The following is a 24776-nucleotide window of genomic DNA, read 5'->3' as shown; positions in this document are numbered from 1 at the left end:
TATTGATAATATTTAGATTTAGAACCTAGAACCGTGCAAAATGGCAACACTTGTATTGATTAAAAGTACACACTGAAGACACCGCTTTGGATAGAAAGGTCTGCCAAATGCATACATGAAAAGATATAACAGATGCATTCCTCTTCGATCATATTTTGAATAAATTATTTAGTGATGATGTAAATCCAGCTTTGAAATTCAACCAAAGTAAAAACCAAAGTGAAAATACACCCCAAACCAAAATGTTTAGACGTTGCGATGACGCGCTGCTTAATCCCTTGACAGATGGTATGATCATGATATTTCATCAGATTACATCACAAAGCAGGGGTTTGCCTGTCTCAAAAGGGGGAGGGGATACATAAATACAGTTTGGTACAAATGCTTAAATCAGATTTACTTTGAACCACCAGTTTGATATGACTGTACCTATTTAATGCATTATTTAATAAATTGATAGTTTATCTTTATATATAATACTATTATACGTACATAATTGTTATTAGTATATTTATTATATCATACAGATTATACTCTTATATGAATGTAGTTTTAGATGAAGAGTGATAAAGTCTCCCGGAAGTGGAAGAAATCTCGCTCGTGCGACAACCTTGTGTTTCCTGTTTACGGGCGGGAAGAGTGAACCTGCGTTTCAGCCTGTCCTGCATTACAGCTCGTTTTCATCGCTTTATCGTCCTGCACGTCTCTGGATTATTTTAGAGATTTTTACTCCTTTTATTAATAGTCATTACGCGCTCGCTGCGGTCCGCCGCGTGTGTGTGGCTGAAGTGTGAAGCTGTGATGGAGGAGTCTGTAGACTCCGGCGGTGCGGCACCAGAGGGCCCCACGGTGCAGGTGACGGAGATCCGCTACCCCGCTGGAGCGCGTCCCCTGCGGCTGCTCGAGTGGAAGGTGAAACCCGGAGCTCTGGTGAACGTTGACTCTGTCATCGCGGTTTGTGCGCCTATACCCGCCGAAAGCGAGTCGAGAGCGCCCGAGAGGAAGCTGAAGTCGGACCGCGCAGGAGTTGTGCGGGAACTGTGCTGTCAACTCGGGCAGGTCATCGCGCCCGGGTAAGTCGCGCTCTCATGGCTCTATTGGTCATCACACACCACGATTTAACAGTTGACATATTGTTTTACGTTTATATTTGCTGCCTTTGCTCATTAGCTGAGCGTGCTCGCGCTAAGCTAAGTGGCACGCGCACTGGCGCTCACGCTGGGCTCGTGACAGCAGCAGCTAAACTTCCACGCGTCCAGTATAAACACGTTTAATGACATGTAAAGGTGTTGGAAGTGACTGTTTTAATATCATCAACAACTTGTTCGTATTATCTGACATATACCACTGTAGAGTGTTCTTGAGAGATAGATAAGCTCTGATTGCCCTATGCTCTGAAAACAGCAAAACAAGAGTTGGGGGAGCGGCCCGCCCTTTTTAGCCAATCAGAAACGTTCTCTGCCAGTCAATCATCTTGTGCGTCGTTCTTTGCGGCCCTCGGATTGGCTGACATGACTCTAGAGGGCGGGGCTTTGGAAGAGGGTGTGTCGTTGAACGCATGCATGCAGGAGGAATAATTCAGCCAAGTCTAGTAGTGGAAGAGAAACGTAAAATTAACTTTCCACACGATACCGTAATGTTTACATGTCCAGCAGCAGGTTTGTTGCAGAAATTTTTAAGTTGTGGGAGTAAAGACACCTTATATTAAAATTAGTTTTGTTAATATTAGTTCATCATGTCTATTAGATTCAAATGGTGTCTTGAGTGTTTTTTTCTTCTTCTTTTTCTTTTTAAGGTAAGTATTAATACTAAAAGTATTGCTGAGTGAAATACAAAACATGCCTCAGTAAACACAAAACTTAATACAATTACAGCAAATCCTGATAACAGCAAAACACAACGACTTTTTAAGTAAATACATAAATAAATAAAGATAAAGAACAGAAAAATCTTACACAAGGGGGTTAATCATCAAAATTAGCCCAACACTGCTAAATGATTACACAGCTTACGGTATTTTTTGTTATGCGTAAGTTTTAAGGATTTTGAAGGCGATCACCAGTTCCTTCTGGAAATGTGCAAGAAAGGGGATTTTAAAAAAACTACTGCATTTTATGTATAAATTAGTTGACCAAAACCACAATGTTATTAACCAAAAATTCAACATCACAGTTTAACGATTGCCTTCTCCAATAGCCTACTGCCTATGACCGACTAGCAGTTAGGTGATGGTTCATGGGTGTGATGTAAATTATGCCTATTATTGATTTTTTTATATATATATATATTTTTTAAATGTAACGAGTCCTTCGATCCAGCTTATTTAATGACAATTAATGTCGTTTTTGATTGCTTTTTTGCCGTCTTTAACAGTAGAGGGTGCTGCGATCATTAGACATTGGTCAAATGTTTTTTTGTTTGTTTTTTTACTGAAAATTAGCTTATTTATAAAAACAACAGTTTGCACTGGAATTTGAAGAGAAGCTTTTCACACATATTCCCAGTCCATTGAGTGGAATCTCACCATAATGATGCGTATAGACAATCATTGTTAAAAAGCATAATCTATTTGTATAAAGTGCATTTATTGTACCTGTATTGTTTATTTCTACACATTTTTGTCTTTTTGGCAGGGGTGTGATAGCAAAAGTGGAAGAATGCAGTCATCCCATTGTAATGAAGGGCTTGTGTGCAGAATGTGGCCAGGACTTAACTCAGTGAGTCTACATCTTGTTTTTGCACTGTTAATCTCCAGTACAGAATTGTTTCTCTCCTCTTACCTTAAAAAAGTGAAATGACGTCTTGTCAGGTGACCTTCAGAAGAAGCTATTATTGTCTTTTCCTGTTTTTATCTAGTCTCGGCTCTCAGAGATATTTCTGGTAGTGTGCTTGAGTAACTAGATGGTCCTGAAGATGCACTTCCTTTTTTTTTCTGCCTTCCAGACTACAGAGCAAGAACGGAAAGCAGCAGGTGCCCATCTCTACAGCGACCGTCTCCATGGTGCACAGTGTTCCCGAGCTGATGGTCAGCTCAGAGGTGAGTGAGTTTAGCCACTTGTGAGGATGGAGATTCTGAAAGGTGTGTATTAGAGTGCAGATAGATGGTAGATTGTAGAAGTATTTTTTCCATAAATTTTTTTCATAGGGATTTTTAAAAAGTCTTCGTTATGAACCAAATCAAGCAGCTGTGAGGTGAATTACATTACAATTTTTATTTGAAGTAAAAACGTATATGAAAATCAGAAAAAGACAAAGTTACAACTCTGTTTACTTAAACGAATGGTTCAATTTAAATGGAAAATTCTGTCATCATTTGCTCAACCTCAAGTTGTTTCAAACCGGTATGAATTTCTTTCTTCTGCTGAATACAAAATAAGATATTTTGAAGAATGTAGGTAACCAGACAGTTAATGGACACCATTGATTTTTTCCTACTATGGAAGTCAATGGGGTCAATCAACTGTCTGGTTACCGACATTCTTCAAAATATCTTCCTAAAATAATTGTTTTAATTTGAATGGGTCACAGACACCCATCTATTCTAATTTAATTTGATTTTAATTTGACATTCTAATCTTAACGGTTAATGACCGACTGATGAGCTTCGGTTATCAGTCAGAAAAATTATCTAAATGAACAAAATGCTCTCATTACAATTCTCCACCAGATTTCTATGCTGCACGCAAGGTCACGCTTACTCAAAAACTTGCATAGTGCTACACAAGCTGAGACCTTATGTGAGATTTGATCGTAGCGATTGCTCACGTCCATATTGATAAATGCTACGTTTTGTGTGGAAACGACCATACGCCCAAATATCCTCCCAGTCGTTTTGTAAATGAGGGCCAATATACTTGACGTTTATTGCAAAATTTGCATATATATACACCAATATTTAAGTATTTTGAGAACGTAGGGAGGTCGACTCGATTGAATCATTCATGTGAATGGGCTGTGAATGCCATGATTCTGTTTGGTGGAATTTTCTGTACAGCATCATGGGTAATGTACTTTTTCACCAGAAATTCTTTTGTCAAACATAATTATTTTAAAATAAGTTGAAATGATGCAGGCTGATGGCTTCAACAAAAGCATATACCATTGATTAACAACGTCTCATCTCACAATAGGGCTGTTTTTAAATGTTTATTGAAAATATCTAAAAGTTATCATAAAAAAAAAAATTCCAATGGAGAAAATGAATGGATATTTCAGTCGATTCCTTCCAGAACCTGACCGTTGCTCTCTATTCATTATAGTTAAAACACCCCTCATCTACCATTGGTCAGTCAAAAAGGTAGTTTCGCCCAAAACTCACACCATTGGTTGAGCCAGTGCTGCTGTGTTGGACTGGACAGGAAACTCGAACAAACAGGGCAATATTTTGAGCTTTTTAAAAATTACACACTTCAGCTTTTAAGTAGAGCTGCACGATTAATCGTTAAAAGATTACGATCTCGATTCAAACACCCACACGATCATATTCCTAAACGGTTCGGCTGTGTCTGTTAAACCTTTGACGAGTACGATCACTGCTAACATTCAAATCTGTTGGGACTCCCACTGAGTGTCCACAGAATTATTTCTGTATTACAATAATTCATATTATTACAGAAATACTAGGATAAAAGTCTATAGACAACTTTATAGACAACAAAACACTGATGTCGGCGGTAGCGATCAAAATCGAGTAAATCACCTTTTGAAAGTAACTTGATGCATCAAATAAAACATTTATCAATTACATCATTACACCAGTAGGTGGCGACAAGAGACTTCAAATTTTATTTGTCATTGAATGATTAATTTAAGAGATTTGTTTAAAAATGCTGATTCATCCAGTAGTTAAACAGGTGAAGTCTTTACGAGTGAATTATTTAATCAAAATTCATTGAAACCGATTTTACAGTCGGTAAACAATTTTTTAATAGACTTCAGCAATAAACATTTAGTCAGAACCTGTATTAAATTACATGCGTTGTCTATTCAGAATCGTGGGAGAATCGTGATTTCTATTTAAAAAAAAAAAAAAAATCTCAATTTATCCAGAAATGTGCAGCTTTACTTTTAAGTATGAAAAGTGAAAGCATTATGATCCAACACATTTTTTTCTCAAGTTCATGTTTGAGTGTTGCTGTATTTTAGGCAATGACGTGTGCATCTAAATACAGAAAGCTGGGTGTTGTAATAATGGTTTGTGAGGTCAAATCCATTTCAATGGGGCATAAAACGGTTTGTGAACGGAACCTTTACTTCAGTGTCCGGTGTACATACTCTGTCTCTTTTTGGCCTTGTGTGTCTGTGAGCAGCAAGCAGAGCAGCTTGGCCGAGAGGACCAGCAAAGACTTCACAGGAACAGGAAGTTAGTGCTGATGGTGGATCTGGACCAAACACTGATCCACACCACTGAACAGCACTGTCAGCGTATGTCCAACAAGGTAACAGTAAAAGATCACATTAAACTAGCATTCAAATTTTGGAGAAAAAAAAAGTTGTGAAATATTGCAATTTAAAATAACTATTTTTTATTTGAATATATTTTCAAATGTAATTGATTCCTGTGGATAAGTCTTCAGTGTCATGTGATCCTTCAGAAATGCTGATTTGGTGCTCAAGAACATTTCTTATTATGTGCTGTTTTTGTGGAAACCATGCTTTTAATGTTTCATTCAACCATGAATACTTTTTTTTATTTTTTTTATTCAGCAAAAATAACTATTTATTTGAACTATAAATCTTTTATAATATTATAAATATAATTACTGTCCCTTTTGATCAATTGAAATAAATCTTGCTGATTGTAAACTTTTAAAAACTTTTAAAAACTTTGTGAAATCATGAATGATAAATACTCAGTATTTTATTTTTCAAGGATCATGATTTATTCTGAGTGTCATTGATTGTTCATCCATTGATTTATTTTGTGCTCTTATGCCATTTTTAAGGCATTAGTTTAATCCGTCATTGATGTGCTACTGTATATAACATATATAACATATAAATATAATAATGTAATAATATGTTACATACATATAATAATATAATATGTAACATATATAACATATATAACTGTATATAACAGTTATATAACATGCATCATAACGATGGCTTCAACAGATTTATCCACAGTACCTTCGTTTTGTTTGAGTTTAACACGAACAACAGCAATAAAAGAAAATATAGACAGCCGTATGGTTTTCTTTAGACTTTTTAGTGATCCAATTTGCATGTTTCTGTGAACTCAAGTGATTGTGCTTGTAACTAGAAGCGTTGCTATGAAGAGCTTAAATGCATCCGAGCATTGATTGATTTCTTTTAAATGACTGCATCATGCTCCTTTTCTTTGCTGTCTTCCATTGTCGATTCATTCTTCTCGTAGGAGTTATTCTTTCATTCTGCCGGCGTGCATTCACTCAGTAGATCAGCTCAAACAAAAATCTATTTCAGAACTTTATACCCAACAATTACTAGACCATTAACTGAGCTATCAAATGCTCAAATGGTTTCCTCAAAGAACGCATTATGTCTGCTTTCAGAAAAATTGTCAGCGTGCTGCTTTTAAAGCGTCCAGAACATTTCTTTTTAAATGAATGCTCCTAAAAGCCCCTGCTACAGCTGGACAGGATTGAAATGCAGCAGAATATTCATACAATCTTGCTTTTCACTCTAAAGCAGATGCAATGCTGTTCTTTCATCAAAGAATCCTGAAAAAAAAAAAGCATGGTTTCCAAAAAAATATTAAGCAGCACAACTGTTTTCAACACTGATAATTATAAGAAACGTTTCTTGAGCAGCAAATTAGAATGGTTTCTGAATGATCATGTGACACTGAAGACTGCTTAAAATTCAGCTTTTCCATCACAGGAATAAATTATATTTTAAAATATGTTTCATAGTATTTCTGATATTACTGTATTTTTGACCAAATAAACGCAGCTTTGGTGAGCAAAAGAGACTTCTTTCAGAAACACAAAATAAAAAAATCCTACAGACCCCAAACTTTTGAACGGTTGTATATATTGTATAATTTTCCTTTCTCTAAATGCTTTGCATTGTTTTGTTTTTTCCAGGGAATCTTTCATTTCCAGCTAGGACGAGGGGAGCCTATGCTTCATACACGACTGCGGCCTCACTGCAAAGACTTTCTAGAAAAGATCGCCAAACTCTATGAGCTGCACGTCTTCACCTTTGGCAGCCGTTTATACGCTCACACCATTGCAGGTACATTACTATGATGTGACGGACGCTGTACGGCTCAGTGCAAAGAAACCCCTAACCCTAAGTATTAAACTTGGATGTGGAACTTGTCCTGCTCCATTTGTGCTACAAACATGATGCTTCAATTCATGCGGCTTGTTAAGAAGCGATCTTTGTGATCTGTCTATGCGATCAGACTTTTGGATTTTGAATGGTAAACATGCAAAACAGTCTTATAACTCATAGTGTAGAGAGATTGAATTGTCTACGACAGCAGGATTGAATTTGCTATGACACCAGGTGGCAGCATTTGTTCATATTCTCAGTATTTTGAGTTTGAGGATAAGTACATTGTTTGCTGTGTTTGGATATTTAGTGCAACAAATTGACAACAAACACGGAAAAAGTGTCATCTGCAAGCATTCAGTGTCCCGTTAACTGCGTTGGATAAAAGCATCTGCTTAATGACCAATAAACAAAATCTGTTTACTGATGTTCCATTGTATAGGCATCTATAATATAACCTATTCGCTATAATGGCAATCGTTATGTGTGACACATTCATTTTTTAGATTTTACTATGGGACGTGTAGTTGGTATACTTGGAGAGTGTACAGTCTGGTTTTAGTTCAGGTCCGATTTTGCAGGATTTATTTGGCATAGTAGATCCCCTCAGGTTTCTCTTTTGCAGGTGTATGTACCAGCTTTTGAACGAGACCTAAAGAGGTCTCATATTTTAACAAGTTTTTGGCATCTTGGCATCAGTACTTCCCATAAACCCAGATTCTGTAGTCTGGTTGTGGACACAACATCAGTAGATAAAACAGAATAAAGGAAATGGCTCAACTTTTCTGATTTAAAGTCTTGATTTACGTAGGAAGCGCACACAGGAGATTGAAAGCTTATCAGCGCTGCACCTTTGAAAACATAAAAGCATTGATTCGTTTTATTTTTCCTGTTTTTCCTTTTATTACAGCTGTAAATAGTCTCAATGCGGTCTGAGCGAAATCACCGTGTTTATAGCTCTGCTTCCAGCTCTAATTTACACTTTATCCTTTCCTCTCTCTTTCTCTCACTCATACCACGTTTTCTCTTTTTGAAAAAAAGGTTTTTTAGACCCTGAAAAGAAACTCTTCTCTCATCGGATCATGTCTAGAGATGAATGCATCGACCCCTACTCTAAGACTGGCAACCTCAGGTGAGACATGTTTCACTCATTTCAGTCTTACACTTCTGGAGTAGTTTAGCTTCCATTGTCTTTCTTGATATGAAGCATCATATCCAACTCATTTACACTACCGTTCAAAAGTTTGTCTTTGAAAGAAATTCACTTTTAGTTACACATTATTTTAAGGTGATGTAGTTACGTTGTACTTACTCAAATAAGTACCGAGTAATATTAACTAACTACAGTGTGTTAATAGTTGCTCACTATTGAGGTACGGTTAGGGTTTGGTTTAGGGTTAGTTACTTGTAATTATGCATAATTTACTGTTATTACTATACTAAGTACATGTATTAAGTTAACATGTAACTCTACATCACCTCAAAATAAAGTGTTACCAAACTTATTCAGCAAGGAGGCATTCAACTGTTCAACAATGACAGTAAAGACATTTATAATGTTACAAAAGATCAATAAATGTTTCTTGAGCAGCAAATCAGCATATTAGAATGATTTCTGAAGGATCATGTGTCACTGAAGACTGGAGTAATGATGCTGTAAATTCAGCTTTGTCATCACAGGAATAAATGACATTTTAAAGCATATTCAAATAGAAAACAGTTTAAAAATGGAATACTATTTCACAGTATTACTGTTTTCACTATCAAATAAATGTTGCCTTTGAGCATAAGAGACTTTCAAAAGCATTAAAATATCGGAAACACATTATTTTAGTGTCCTTTTTACATAATGTTACATGTAGTTACTATATCAATAACTATGAATTTTGCATAACTACATGCAACTAACACTAAACCAAACTCTAATCCTAACCCGAACCCTATAGTAAGCACATGTAATTAAGTAATACTACTCAGTACTTAAATGTATAATTACACTGTAACAAGGACACCTTAAAATAAAGTGTAACCTAAATATCTTACAGACCCCAAACCTTTGAAAGATAGTGTAAGTTCCGCAATGTGATATTTTTTTAGGACGGGATTTGATTTTAGTGTTTTATTTGGGCTGTGATGTTATTAGTGGGGTTTGCTCAAGGCAAGGGAAGTTCGTTCTTTCTTTCTTTCTTTCTTAAATTATAAAAGCCAAGCATCCAAAGAAGTTTTCTTGTTAAATAAAAAGCTTAGTCAACCTCATGTGAAAATGCTGCCAGTTATTTTCTTGACTCCAGCAGTGTGAACAAAGGTTCTCTGCACGAATGCACGTTCACAGAAGAGAACAGCTGACTCAACTTAAGACTGCTTTCAAGCGCCAATATAAGGTGCATTCTTGCAGACCCCCCCCCCCCCACATTATATTCATTCGGCACTGCGTGATAGATCAAGAATACGGAGAACATTGAACACGTTTAGGACTACCTCAATGCAGTCATTTATGCAACATGATCTTCTTTATGTCGATTTCAGAGGAATTATATATTTTTTGAACCTGGCATTTTTAGGTGTATTTTTTCCCTTCTTTCTGAAAATATATCCCATCTCTCATGTACATCCTTCATGTTATTTCCTTTGAGGTGAAACACTCCGTAAACCTTGGAAGCTGAATGTTGAACATTTTAATCATACTAAAATGTATAATATTATATCATAGAATTAAAGCATGAATTTTCCTGCTTTGATGACAAAAACATCTGAAGGCTTCCAGGCACAGTCTGTTTTTTTCTTGTTTTATGCATTAACTACACTGAAGGAAATCCAGTTCACTTTCCTCATGACAGACTCTTAATATGTGTGGGCTTCATATGGAGCTCTTATACTGACCTTGAAGGAAGAACAGTCTTACAGAGCTGCCAGTGTCATACAAAAACTTCAACTGAACACAGATTACTTTCTTTAGGTCGATAAACCTACAGAAGCCGAGTCTCTGCAGCCCATTGCTTCTATTAGTGTGAATGGCGTTGTTTGCCATTTCAAAACTCAAGCTGTTAGAAAGATGTTCAGGGGCTGTTTAGATGTACCAGACATTTACAGATAAATCTATACTCATTACGGTGCATACCCAGTGGCCCCAAACGTGTTTGGATGCTCAAGATACTTCAAGATGTCTGAATAACAAATTATCAAGGTATTTATTTGAAGGGGAGACTGCACAAAAATAATTTTCCAGTGCATTGGGACGTTGTGGTTGTCAAATGTTATTTAAAATTAGTGACCCTGGATCACAAAATCAGTCACAAGTCACATGGGTATTTTTGTGGCAATAGCCAACAATACATTGTATGGGTCAAAATTATCGATTTTTCTTGTATGCCAAAAAGTCATTAGGATATTAACTAAAGATCATGTTCCATGAAGGTATTTTGCACATTTCCTACCGTAAATATATAAAACATTTATTTTTGTGAGTGAATGGACATATAATAATAAATGGACAACTTTAAAGGCGATTTTCTCAATGTTTTAGATTTTTTTTGCACCCTCAGATTTTCAAATAGTTGTTTCTCGGCCAAATAGTGTCCTATCCTAACAAACCATACATCAATGCATTCAGCTTCCAGATGATGTATAAATCTCAATTTAAAAAAATTGACCCATGTGACTGGTTTTGTGGTCCAGGGTCACATTAGTTAAAGGGTTAGTTCACCCAAAAATGAAAATTCTGTCAGTAATTACTCACCCTCATGTTGTTCCAACCCTGTAAGGCTTTCGTTCATCTTCGGAACACAAATTAAGATATTTTTGATTAAATCTGAGAGCTATCTCACTCCTCCATAGGCTTCTAAGGGACTGAAACTTGCTGGCCCAGAAAAGTTATTAAAGAGATCGTTAATATAGTCCAAGTGACTACAGTGGCTCAATCTTAAGTTTATAAAGCGACGAGAATACTTTTTGTGCGCAAAAAGTCACTTGGACTATATTAACGATCTCTTTAATAACTTTTCTGGGCCAGCAAGTTTCAGTCACTTAGAAGCCTATGGAGGAGTGAGATAGCTCTCAGATTTAATCAAAAATATCTTAATTTGTGTTCCGAAGATGAACGAAGGTCTTACGGGGTTGGAACAACATGAGGGTGAGTAATTACTGACAGAATTTTCATTTTTGGGTGAACTAACCCTTTAATGTCATTCTCTACACCTGTGGTTACTCTGCTAGGACACCTGTGTAAACTTGAGAAGAACTGAATTCATATATCCACTAGAAATCACCTTGAGACCAGTTAATTATCCAAACAGTTTTTGGACACCCTATTTTTGGTATTATGTAAATGTTACAAAATACTCATTGACATTTTGGTCTTGGCAGGCTGGCACTATCTGGGTTCTGTTCATTTAGTCATAACCGACCACCAGCTGCTAAATATGAGCATATACAAATGTCAGTATAAAAACTGGTGTGCCTTTTGTAGAAATTTGTTCCCCTGTGGAGACTCCATGGTGTGCATCATAGACGATAGAGAGGATGTGTGGAAGTTCGCCCCCAACCTCATCACAGTGAAGAAATATATCTACTTCCAGGGAACCGGTGACATCAACGCCCCACCGGGCTCACGAGAGGCCCAGATGGCCAAAAAAGGTAATGTTCATATTCCCAGTGACTCTATTTAACGTTATAGCTCGGCAAACTGCAAATTAGCCTAAGCGACCTGCCCTAATGTCTTGTCTATATAGGCTACCTTCTAAGACCGTATCCTAACCTAAAGTGACTTGTGAAAAGAGCAACTCTGCACGGCACACAAATAGTGCTGCTCATATGAAATGCACAAGAGACTCGACATGCAATTTATTCCAGTAGAGTTTGATGTTGATTGGCATTCTATTAAAGGATTAGTTCACCCAAAAAAGAAAATTCTGTTATTAATTACTCACCCTCATTTAGTTTCAAACCCGTAAGTCTGTCGTTCATCATCGGAACAAATGATCTTTTTGATGAAATCTGAGAGCTTTCTTTCCCTTTTGATTTCAACGAAAAGATTTTCTCTTCTTCTGGTTCTATTGTATATATCTATGCTTATACAGTAATTTGTTTATTATTTTCTATGCAGAATCACTTCCATAAAAAATCATGCCAATCAATCCAGAATAAATAAATATAATTTTTATTTTTTTTAACAAATAGAGCTATTCAAGTCATCTGGTGAATTTTTCTTTTCATATTGCAAAATATATCTCAGAAAAAAAAGTTTCTCCAATATGGTGCAGCCCTAGAGCGAATGTTTGAAAGAACTAATTGTTATATTGATGATAACCAAGCATTACTTCTATTACCACGCTGTAGGTAGCCAGGCTGGGCGACCTGCAGAGAACTTGGAATCATCAGGACAGGAGGAACAGAGAAACGGCCTCAGGAAATCCAGCAAAGACAGAAAAACTGGGCATGAGGAGTTGTCCTCTGCCACCACCACTCAGGGAGCTTCAGCCAATGAGAGGACTCAACCCACAGGGGAGAGTGAGAGCAGAGATGACAAGTGTAATTTGAAAACGGAGGGCGAGGGCAGCTCAGGTGTGACATCTACCTCAGTTGAGACTGACATCCCAAACGCTGCCCCTGACGCCACTGCCAATGATCTGGATTTTGACCTTTCGAGCGACAGCGAAAGCGAGGGTAAAATGGGATTATCTGACAGTGACGGCGAAGGACAGCCAGTGGACGCTGGGAAAACCAAACAAACAAAAACAGAGGAGTGTAAAAGTAAAGAGGATGATGGGAATGGGGTCAAACCGAGGACAGAGGGGGATGACGTCCCAGAAACAGATCCCGAGGGTCTCAGTGATTTAGGCAACGGCTGTTCCGACAAGAAGGAAGTTGAAACAGAGTCTCAAAACAGTGAGCAGTCAGGTGTCACTATGGGTGAGGAGTCTTTAGATCATAGTATGGAGGATGAGGATGATGAGGAAGAGGAAGACATTGACCAGGACGACCACCTCATTTACTTGGAGGAGGTTTTGGTGCGAATCCACAGCGAGTATTACTCGCGCTATGAGGCCTTCCTTAGGAAAGAAAGTTCAGAGACTCCGGACATTCGAAAAATCGTTCCGGAACTGAAAGGCCGCTCGCTGGAGGGCACTACGATCATTTTCAGCGGCCTGTATCCCACCAACTACCCAATGGAGCGCACGAGAGAGTGGTATCACGCCAAGGCACTGGGTGCCAAGCTTGGCAAGACATTGGTGCTCAATGCCAAAGACCCTAACCGCACCACCCACCTTATTGCTGCACGTGCAGGTGAGTCACTGTTAGATTCATTCATTTGTAGGTAGACCATCTGAAGTCTATCTAATGCTATCAGTCACAATGAGTGGAAGCTGAAGATATATTATTAACATGTTACAACATGACTAGTCAGCAGTGCTGGGTAGTAACTGATTACATGTAATCTGGATTACATAATCAGATTCTAAAAATTAAGTGCTTATAATTACAGTGCGTGCAGAATTATTAAGCATGTTGATTTTTTTTCCAATTCCAAACTACATTCATCTTAATAACTACTTTTCATTTTGTATTTAATCATTAATAATTATAAGTGATATATACTTGTTCATGAAGGCTGGACATATATTAAACGCCTTATATTCGGGTGTGCAGAATTATTAGGCACGTTTTCTTTTACAGATAAAATAAGCCAAAAAAGAGATTTAACTAACACTGAAAAGTCAAAAATTGTGAAATGCCCATGAGAAGAATGCAATACTAGAAATTGCAGTTAAGGCATGACCATTGGACAGTGAAATGCTCATTAGATTACGTTTTAAAATACTTTAAAATAATCAGACTTCTGTTACTTTTTTATTGATTACATGTTATTCTCACAGTGGCAGTAAATGATTCATCATTTATTGATTCTCCATACTACTATTTATTTATTTATTATCTTTTCCATTTTCCTTTCTAAACAAGCCTACTACTTGTATTGGTTCAGAAGGTCACATTAAAATGTACAAATTCACGTCATTTCATATTTACATGCAATGCAGGTGTTCACCAACTTTTTTTTGTCAGCTGAACCTCTTTGACCTAATATATTTACACAAAGTACCCACTGAGATTTTAAGTTAACAAGTTAGGTCATTAATAAAATTAATTAAATAATAAAATTAAGTTCACGGTCCACTGATGTTGGTTAATGACATGCAGGTAAACATAAAATATTTGTTTTATTTTGATAGTTCTTTATTTTTATTTTTATGCTTTCTTGCAGTTACATCATGAACCCCTTTGTGGGAAACCCTAACGTAATGTAATATTTAATGCACTTTATGTTGTTGATAACAAAGAATGAAATAATCTTTAGCTTTGTATTTTATATCAATATAGAAAATTATCCTATTCAAATCAATGTGATAAATGAGTTGGGTCAAAAGTAATCTAAAACTATACAGAAAGTATTCAAATTATATTACCTTAAATATGTAATGGAATGGATTATGTTACTAAGTACAATTTTTGTCATGTAATTTGGTAATTAAAGGTATAGCGGAGGATGTTTTACTTCCTGGGGGGTAACCTATACTATTGGTCCTCCTAATTGTCAATCATTCTGGTGAATCAATCAAACTTTTCAAAAAGTGGAGAGGGCGGGTCTTATCTAAAATTTGGAAAGATCCTCCTCTATACCTTTAATCTACCCAGCACTGCTAGTCAGAGGGTTGTCTGAACAACTAATTGGCCTTAGGGAAGTCCTGAAGGGCTGCATGATTAATCCAAATAAAACTGAAATTGGGGTTATGGTCTAGTGCGATTATCAAATCTCAAAAGCTGTGATTTGATTAAATAAATATAAATATACGTGCTGCGTGTTTCAGAGCAAAGCGTGGTTCTATTCATTTGCACGTGTGCTGCTCATGATCCAGTGTTTTCAGTGTCTCAGCCGCTCGGTTCACAATAAATGTTGCTCCACACGAGCCTCAACTCTGCATCTGAGTTTGGGAACATGCACCGACCATCTTCCCATACTTGTAATGAGAAGCGCTTATAAACTGACTGTTGTCAACAAAATAGAAGCTCTAAGGTTTTCTGGCAAAATCAAAGATTTACTGTTTGAAAATGAACAGCCGGAAATTTCAGTTTGGTAATTTTACAGTTTGTACTGTAAAATTATTATCATTATTATTATATTCTAGTTAGTATAGGCCTACGCATATTATATGTGATATCATAAAATGTTTGGACAACTTGTGCAGCCCTTCAAACAAACAGCTAATTTTTAATCGTAATCACAATTTTTATCAGAAGAATCACAATTAGATCACAATTATTAAGTCATGCAGCCCCAATGTCCTGTATAATTAAGCTGTTCACTAGACACCGATCAGACACGTCTTACTGATAAGACATTTAATTGCAGTTTTTCAAAAGGGTTTGATCACAGTCCTCAAAAAAAGACGTTTTTGACAGGTTTGTCTGCTTACTCATATCTGTGTTATATTTAAACGCACAGTGCTCTGTGAGGTTTTGTTAATGTGATGAGCAGATCTCATAGAGGTGTTGATTGGTAATTTTTGAAGAGATATATCTGACTCGCCTGATTGGTGCATTGTGTCATAAGCAGCGGAGATGAACTTTGTCTCAACTCTGTGCTAATCAGAGAGGTCAGCACAAATGATTGGCATAGTGAAATGATTAGCGCTTTGTTTGTTTCTCTCTAATTGCTCATTATCTGTAGAGAAAAAAAGTTGTCAGTTCTCACCTTTCTCACCTGAATCTGATGTTTATAGAAGGACAGGATTTGAATGACAGTTCCTGTAAAGTCCTTTATCAGTCCAGGTGTACCACAGCACCATTAGAGAGATCGCTGTTACTATGATGCCCTCTTTTGTCAAGTCATGGCTGACTGCAGAGTGCAGAGGCTCCTTTTCTTTTCCAGACAAAACATTTCCAACAGTAACACAATGGCTTTCTTTTATATGCACGCCACCTTTTTAATTTTGTGTGTCCGTGAGGATGTTCGAATGAGACATTGACAATCATGTAGGGGTGTAGCCTAACAATATATTGTGTCAAAATATATCGCAATACAAAAATTGTGGATAGTTCACCCAAAATGAAAATTACTGTGAGAAAAAATTTAAGTTTGCAGAGTTTTAATGTCAGTACTACATTAAACTACTACATTATAGCCTAATGTTGAATATAATTTATAATAATGCAATGGGGGAGTGTTTGTGGGTCCTTATAATGCCAAATGTCTTATGTTACCAGTAAAAAGTGGCCTATATTATTTTTAATATATCTCTGTCAGTGACAGAGTGCAAGCATATTTGTCTAAAATAATTCTGTATTTTTAGCTTCAGAATCATGAATATTTGTATTCTGGTGTCACTATTGTCCTGTGCATTGGGTTACCAGCACCAAGTCCAAGCTTATTCATTTCCACCCCAGTGTAACACCAAATTTAGCGTTTTAATCAACAGTACATTTTTTTGTTAACCTACTAAATGTCTTGGAGTATCAAAATAATATTGTATCGTGAGTTCAGTATCGTGATATGTATCGAATCGTGACATGAGGGTATCGTTACACCCCTACAATCATGACTATACAGTCTATGTAGTTTGCACTATGATATGGATCAATGACATAATGCACAGTTTTTATTCATTTCTATTAAGTTTAAGTTTTTTTTTAAATAAGTTTTTATATTTTTGGGGGACATAAAAATCTAAATTCTTGAAAAGATATAAAATGGTTTGGAATAATCTTTAACAATTATTTGCTAAATAAATAAGTAATTATTTTTAATTATTATAATAAAAATAGATTATAATAGAAAAAATTATGCCAAATCAGGCATGCGGTGCAACCGTGCAACCAATTGGTATTTTCTTACTTAATGAAAAAAACTTTACTTTTTACTTGATAGTTAAATTAAACCACATGACATGTAGTCATTCATTTGATTAGACATTTTTATTGAAAATTAAAGTAAAAAAAAACTATATGAAACAGACTAAAAATTCCAAGGCTGTATACATGTTAAATGTTCGATTTCGAAAGATTTTTGTTCTTTGTCTTATTTGTCATTAGCACCAAAAAAAATTGCTAATGACAAAAGATGTTTCCATCCACAAATTTTTTTTTGTGAATTTTAAAGTATTGCATAAAAAACACTGGGTGGAAAGGTCAAGATGCACATAAAATATTATATTATTATTTTCGGATATTATTTTTTATTCTGTAAGAAAACGTACAGAAACTACAACAGAAACACGTCTACCAAATAAATTCCTGGATGTGCAATTACGTTTCTCGTCATACTCGTTTGTCTCATGATTGCTTTCACAAACATGACAGTGTTTTTTATTGCGTTTCATCTGCATGCTCCGAGGTGCAAGTCATTTATTATGTAGGGAAAAAGATTCACAGCCTTTCCTGGTTGCAGCAAATTTTAATTATTTTAATAACTTATGCTTTGCGCAAGTTTCCTAGGAAGTGAAGATTGTTTTCTTGAACACGTGGAATTGAAACGGTGCTTTATTTGCAAATGTTTTATGCGATATTCTTCTTCGCAACTTTGTATTTACACATTGCTATTGAATTATGCATCATGCAGATCAAGCAGTTTATGATGATTTATTATTTTAGCGTCATCCTCTTCTCTGGCAGAATAACTTCTAGATGACATAACCTGCTCTTTCACTTTAAACTGTAAATAACAGGACGGGAATTAGCCGAAGGTCGACATCAAGTCTGACGCGCAGTCTTGGAGCTTCATGAACTTTATTTATTCAAACTCAAATGAGTTTAATGTTCCTCTGTGCTCATCTTGACACTATCCACCCCCGAAAAAGCCCACACACACACACTGAGACACACACTTGGACGATCAAGTGCAAATGTAATTACTGTCGAGTGCTGTCTAATTGGTCACCATTAAGCATTAAGCAAACATTTCCACACTCCAATGTCACCACACTGCCATATTAAACTGTTACACCCCCCCCTCGCATTTGTCCGACAGCAGCCTCAGCTCTGCCAAACACAGCGACCGCAAGACAGTTTAAATGTTGAACGGCTAATGAGAGGAAGAGTGGAAGGAAATCCACAAAGCCATACGGGAGAAAAAAGAAGCGAAGAGCTGCCAAATTTTCTCTCCCTGTACTGTATTTTTTTTGACAGCTTTTTACAGATCTCAGCCTTTGATGCCAAATTATTTGTCTGGTGGCTGGATTGTGTAATTGCGTGGATGTCCTTCCCGCTTTCTAATCCCTCGCTTTTACAGACACAACTTCACACATGATCAATTCAGACAAGAGCTGCGAAACAGGACGTTCCATAATGAAAGTCAGTAGGTGGATGTGAGCAGATTTTATTCATGTCCTATTTGGACCAACATGATTAGTGGTGTTTGATAAGACAAGCATAACTTTTGCGCATGGCAACACACAATTTTGACTACAATGGTAGGAAGATATGTATGCATAGATGGAGCAGGCAGAGGTAGACTTGTGTAACTGTTCTTTACTCGTCACATGCTCAAAACACTGATTGCATTTTCAATTTAATGCATTAAAGGGATAGTTCACTTTGAAATTAATTTTTGCTATGTTTTAACTTACCTCAAGGGCATCCAAGATGTAGGTGTCTTTTTTTCCGCAGTAGTTTCAATTTTGATATTTTTAGGTCAAACAGTTCTTGTCTGTCAGTCATATAATGCAGGTCTATGGTCACTATCTCAAAGAGCATGCACAGAGTCCAAATTAAAACAATCCCCCGTCGTCCAAATTAAACAATTCCCCATCGTAAGTACACATTGATGGCCTAAGACACGAAACGAGCGGTTTGTGTGAGAAAACGAACAGTATTTATATCGTTTTTACCTCTTGAACACAGCCTTGTCCAAATTATCTGATCTGACGTGTACGCAGACTGGTGCATAGATATATACACTAAATGTCGCCTTGTCTACGGCAGTTCATTGGAACGAATGTCTTTAAAGCGACATCTAGTGTATATATCTATGCACCAGTCTGCGTACACGTCAGATCAGATCATTTGGACATGGCTGTGTTCAAGAGGTAAAAACGATATAAATACTGTTCGTTTTCTCACACAAACCGCTCGTTTCGTGTCTTAGGCCATCAATGTGTACTTACGATGGGGAATTGTTTAATTTGGACGACGGGGGATTGTTTTAATTTGGACTCTGTGCATGCTCTTTGAGACAGTGACCATAGACCTGCATTATTTGATTGACAGACAAGAACGGTTTGACCTAAAAATATCAAAATTGAAACTACTGCGGAAAAAAAGACATCTACATCTTGGATGTCCTTGAGGTAAGCTAAAACATACCAAAAATGTATTTCAAAGTGAACTATCCCTTTAAATTGCATCAAAATGCAAGGAGATTGAAAACAATAAAATCGATACAAATCTCCTGTAATATAATAATACTTTATGAACCCAATCACTTCATCAAGATGTTTTTGCTGCTGGGTTTCGATAATTCAATTCCATCATAAAAGCTATTGTAGAAAGTTTTAATGCTGTTGTGTTTTCAAATGTCAAGTCTTGATTCTCTGAATGTTTTTTTTTATCGCAGATATTTTAGAAACTTTCATTAAATTATACAATACAATTCAAAAGTATTCTTAATGAGCGGCCGCATGCATGAGTTTATTCGTTTGCATAAAACACACCCAAAACATTTCCATATAAGGGCTTTCATATTTTATACAGACTCAGATTCAAATATCTGTGTATGTCTGCTGCTTTATTCAGAGAAAGCTCACAGCTGAAGCTATAACGCAGCTTTTCTTACTCTTGCACAGTATATGATGGAATATATTTAAGATGAAATTGAATTTTGTGTACGTTAGGATAGATTTTAGTACGAACGTTTTTGAATCATTTGTTCATGAATAACGTTGGTACGCAGATTTCACACCAAATTTGTGCGTTTGCATGTTTAGTGAATGAGACCCATTACGATTCTGAAATATTACTACAAGTTAAAATAAGTTTTCATTTTTAAATGTAATTTAAAATGTAATTTATTCTTGTGATGACGACGCTGAAATTACTCCAGTCTTCAGTGTAACATGATCCTTCAGAAATTATGCTGATTTGCTGCTCAAGAAACACTTATCAATGTTAAAAACAGGTTTGCTGCTTAATACATTTTTTCATTTACATTTAATCATTTAGCAGACGCTTTTATCCAAAGCGACTTACAAATGAGAACAATAGAAGCAATCAAGCAAGAGGGCAACAGTGTACAAGTGCTGTAACAAGTCTCAGTTAGTCTAGCACAGCACACACAGTACACTTTTTTTACATTTATTTTTTTATTAGAAAAACAAAGCAAATAGAATAAATAAGGTAAGTGCTAGTATTAATTGGTCAGGTGCTGACGATAAAGATGTGTTTTTGAAAATGGCTCAGTCTGTGAGAGTGATTTTGTGCCTGATTCATAATTCGTTTGATGTATTAATATATGACTGTAATATATAATAATATGGCTGTGCCAATTCAGTTACCACTGCTAGTCGCTATCTAGAGAAGCATGTTACTCATTCCACTTGTCTACTGTTGTATCGTATATACAGATCAATTCGAGAATCACATCTGTTCTCGATTCCAAAGGTTTAGTTTTTTTTTTTTAAACATGACAAATTACTACTGTATTTTTGATAGCCAGTAGCAGTGATTGGTCATTTGGTAAACTTTTTTTCTTTTCTCAACACGTTCAATTCAGTTGGTAGTTTTCTTTTGCCTGTGGCTCTGTACATTCCTCTCAGCTGATAGTGGAGTGAGAGACACTGGCAAGAAACTTGCACATTGAAAGTGTGGTTTTGTTTATCTCAGTTTATATATGTGTGTGTCTCTGTCTAGGTACAGAGAAAGTTCGTCAAGCTCAGGACTGTAAACATCTTCATGTGGTAAATCCTGATTGGTTGTGGGGCTGCTTGGAGCGCTGGGAGCGAGTAGAGGAGCAACTCTTTCCTCTCAAAGAGGACTATAACAAATCTCACAGGTATTTATCTCTTGCAGTCCTTCCCTTCGCCTCTGTCTTTCTTGCTTTTCTTTTATCCTTTGTTCAATGGGCCTTGCAGTATTAAGACTATAACAACAACATTCTGTTTTATCTGTATTTTCATTGTGTTTTGCACTCGCTGAACTGCAACACTCATACATAGAATATGAAACACTGAACTTCTCACATTTGCCAAGAAATCTTTCAGCGACTTTTGCAGTATTAAAGAAATTTAAATTATTGAGTTAAAAATGGCCCTCATTTTGTTCCGAATGCACATGAATTTCCCTCGTGGCGCACAAAAGGATGTCAATGGAAAGTGAATTGTCACCACGACTGTCAAGCGTGATTTTTCAGTCTGTTTGTTCTCATATGGCTTCAGATGACTTGAAATATAGCACACAACTGAACTATTGATATGAAATACTTTTGTTACCTTTAAAGGCCATGCACAACAATAATGATAACTATAACTATGAAGTTTTAATAATTGTTTTAATTCTATGAGAACAGAGAAGTCAACACCACAACTGTAACGATAATGACACACAGAGGAATAGTATCATTGGAATCACTTTGACCAGTTTTTGATGGACAATAAAAACATTCACATCCAATCAGGTTGATTAATTTTAAAGAGTTTGAGCATTTAAACATCTAAATGACATAAATGCAGCTCACGCTTATAATAAACAGAAAATGATTGTCCATTGATGTGGACACTAATATAGTTATTGTTATAGGTGTGAATGGGCCTTTATGGTGCTTTTTTTTTTTTATACCATGGGAGCATCTGTCCTCACTCACTTCATTGTTAACATTTTTCAAAACTTCTCCTTTCCACTTAAGATATAAAGTAACCTATCTTTTATGTAACCTATCCACTTAACCCTTTTACGTTTTTTTTTTTTTTGGTCATTTTGAATGATTTCATTTGACATTATTATTATTATTATTATTATTATTATTATTATTGTTGTTTATTAATTTGAAAAGAAAAGTTTCCATCTGAGTGGTTCATAACTTGGTGACATTTTTTGATATGCAATCTGAACAAACGAAAATGTGTAACATCTTTCCTTCAGGAGCAATAGTCCCGCCGCATTTCTAGACCTCCAGGGGTCTGTCCCGAGGCCTCTCTTCCAGGCCCCTCCTGTTCAGCACAAGTCCCTCTCACCACCGGAAATGCGGACCTATGACCACGTCACCGGCAAACTGATCCGCCGGGGTCCCCAGGCCTCCCGTCCGCCCTCTTATCTGCACTCGCATGGATCGTCCATGTCGACTGAGGGAGATATGTCCAGCCTCAGGTACTTGATGTTCTTTTTATGTTGTTGTTGTTTTTTTATATAATTTTTTTTTTTTTTTGGCAGTTCACACTGATTTTCTTCAAACCTCTGAATGTCAGATAGATATTGATGTGTAAATATAATAGTCATATTAATGAACTCATGGTTGTATCAGAATCATGCATCTATCTTATGGGTCTACTTTTGCACTTTTGGCACAGTACATAAAACTTCTTATTTTTAAAGAGCAAGGGAATATAATGAGATATGATGTTTGATTTTATACTTATTAGGCATTTGTATGAAAGGCCAATGGGAAATGTGCCTGGTCAGTGAGACCTTCCCTGATGGCCCGTATGCTGTGCTTGCCTTTTTCTTCCCCACCTCCTATTGGATTTCTCATGCAGTCTATTTCACATTAATCTCTAAACTCTAAATAAAATCTGTGAGAAATAAAGCATTGCGCCTTGGCAGCTCTGAGATTGTGAAACAGAAATTATTAGCAAATTCCATCAGCACCTTTGGTCATTGCTGTGACAAGGGAATAATAAAAACAAGCTTGTAAATGCTGATCGAAAAAGAGGAGAAAAAAACAGCACCTCCTGCGTCAGCATCTGAGAAGAGAGAAATAAATTAGAAAAGAAATGGTTCACCTTAGGAACAGTTATTATTTACTCATGAGTTGTTCCTGTATGACTTTCTGTCTGCAGTGGAGCACAAAATGAGAACTTTAAAAAATATCCTGCCCATGCTGTTCAATGAATACAAAATCATAAAAATTGGTCTATACAACTTTTATATTTGAAACTTATATTTTGATTTGTTACACACACAACGATATTTTATGACTTCAAAAGAGACTTGGAATATAATGCGTGAGTCGTATAGACCACTTATGATACTTTTTAGGATGTTTTTTCTGCTGCTAAGCTCCAGTCCCCATTAATTTAAAATTTATGGAAAAGAGTGGTGATTACATTATTAAAAACTTCTTATTTTGAGCTCAACAAATTCAGTCATGCAAGTGCAGTTCCTATCTCTTTGATTGGGGAAACATCAAATTCTCTAAAGCTGTTCACCAATCTAACCATTGCATTTCGTATTTGAAATCACCAATGAAATCAGACAACAACTGTCTCATACATTTTGTTTCAAAAGCATGACAAAAAACGTAAAATAATTTTTTCTGGCTGGAGTAGCCAATGCGCATGCACAATCATAAGTGCATGTCTCCTAACCCTGACTGTTTCTTTAGCAACTGGAGCGTCTAACGGAAGCTTCAGTGACGCGATCATTTTACCAATCAGCTATTGGCTTTTTTATTTAGAAGGCGGGATGTATTATGCCATATTGCGTGTTGCACTTTCTCCCATTCTCCAATTCATATTGCATGTAGCACTTTCTCCGCTTCTTTCCAAAAAATCTGAATTATTCTAAACTTTTGGCCAGTTGTGTCCATCGGACACCCGTAGTGCCACTCCTGCCTGTGATTTTGAAATAAACCTGGAGAAATCGATTGGCTGGTTTAGGTGTGGATTATAGCTGGATCTCAACTCTGCAGGAGAAGGATTGGGCACACTTTTCCTGATCTTGTGTTTAGACATTTGTTTACTGCTCTTAGCTTGATCACAGTCTCCTTCCATTTGTCTTGTTTCTGCTTTATCCTTGCACTTGCTGTCCATGTAGGGGGCTGCAGATTTAATAAAGCAATTCTCTGTCCTCTAGGAGCCATTTACAAGAGTTCACAGCTAAATTTGATAGTTAAACCACAGCTCTACCTGACTAACTCTCCAGACAGATACACTCTGGGCATCTGCAAGCTGAACTAATATATCATAATGAGCGCTCAACTTTACAGCTGGCCTGATATGTTGAATGAATAGCTGGACTGCACGATGCCCTGTTACGGCACGCCACATGTAGGCTGGCAGTGAGTGCTCTTGTGCTGCTGTCGAGAGGATGTCTCCAGGCAACAGGCCTTGTTGAATGATTCAAGAACAGAAAATGAGAGGACACAAGCATCAATACAAAATCATCCATGTTTGTCTTTTGTTGCTAGGTAGCAAAATAGAAAAGTACTGTATATGCCACTGAAAGATGTTTTTAGGCGAATGGGAAGACAGATGTCTAAAAACTTTGCCAATTTGTCAGAGTTTCCATGCTCATGGGAAACCTGTAAATATCAGAGA

The 24776-nt window shown here is 36.5% G+C and overlaps 1 protein-coding gene across 2 annotated transcripts in view; it reads left to right on the top strand.

Moving 5' to 3' along the window:
• The first annotated feature begins 415 nt into the window (after window positions 1-415).
• Window positions 416-24776, top strand: part of ctdp1 (CTD (carboxy-terminal domain, RNA polymerase II, polypeptide A) phosphatase, subunit 1) — a 99124-nt gene continuing 74763 nt past the window's right edge. The window contains exons 1-10 of one of the 2 annotated variants that reach the window (XM_082186125.1): window positions 416-1073; window positions 2634-2717; window positions 2944-3037; window positions 5310-5438; window positions 7071-7221; window positions 8305-8395; window positions 11729-11895; window positions 12598-13545; window positions 21157-21298; window positions 22384-22608. In XM_082186125.1, coding sequence (XP_082042251.1) covers window positions 802-1073; window positions 2634-2717; window positions 2944-3037; window positions 5310-5438; window positions 7071-7221; window positions 8305-8395; window positions 11729-11895; window positions 12598-13545; window positions 21157-21298; window positions 22384-22608 — 2303 coding nt within the window. In that variant the 5' untranslated portion in view covers window positions 416-801. The remainder of the gene's footprint in view (window positions 1074-2633; window positions 2718-2943; window positions 3038-5309; window positions 5439-7070; window positions 7222-8304; window positions 8396-11728; window positions 11896-12597; window positions 13546-21156; window positions 21299-22383; window positions 22609-24776) is intronic. The other variant, XM_082186124.1, reaches the window with a different exon arrangement.

This window comes from Leuciscus leuciscus, assembly GCF_965113295.1.
Source record: "Leuciscus leuciscus genome assembly, chromosome: 12".
NCBI classification, from domain to species: Eukaryota; Metazoa; Chordata; class Actinopteri; order Cypriniformes; family Leuciscidae; genus Leuciscus; species Leuciscus leuciscus.
The sequence above is the reverse complement of the archived record's forward strand: the minus strand, read 5'-3'. Positions and strand labels throughout refer to the sequence as shown.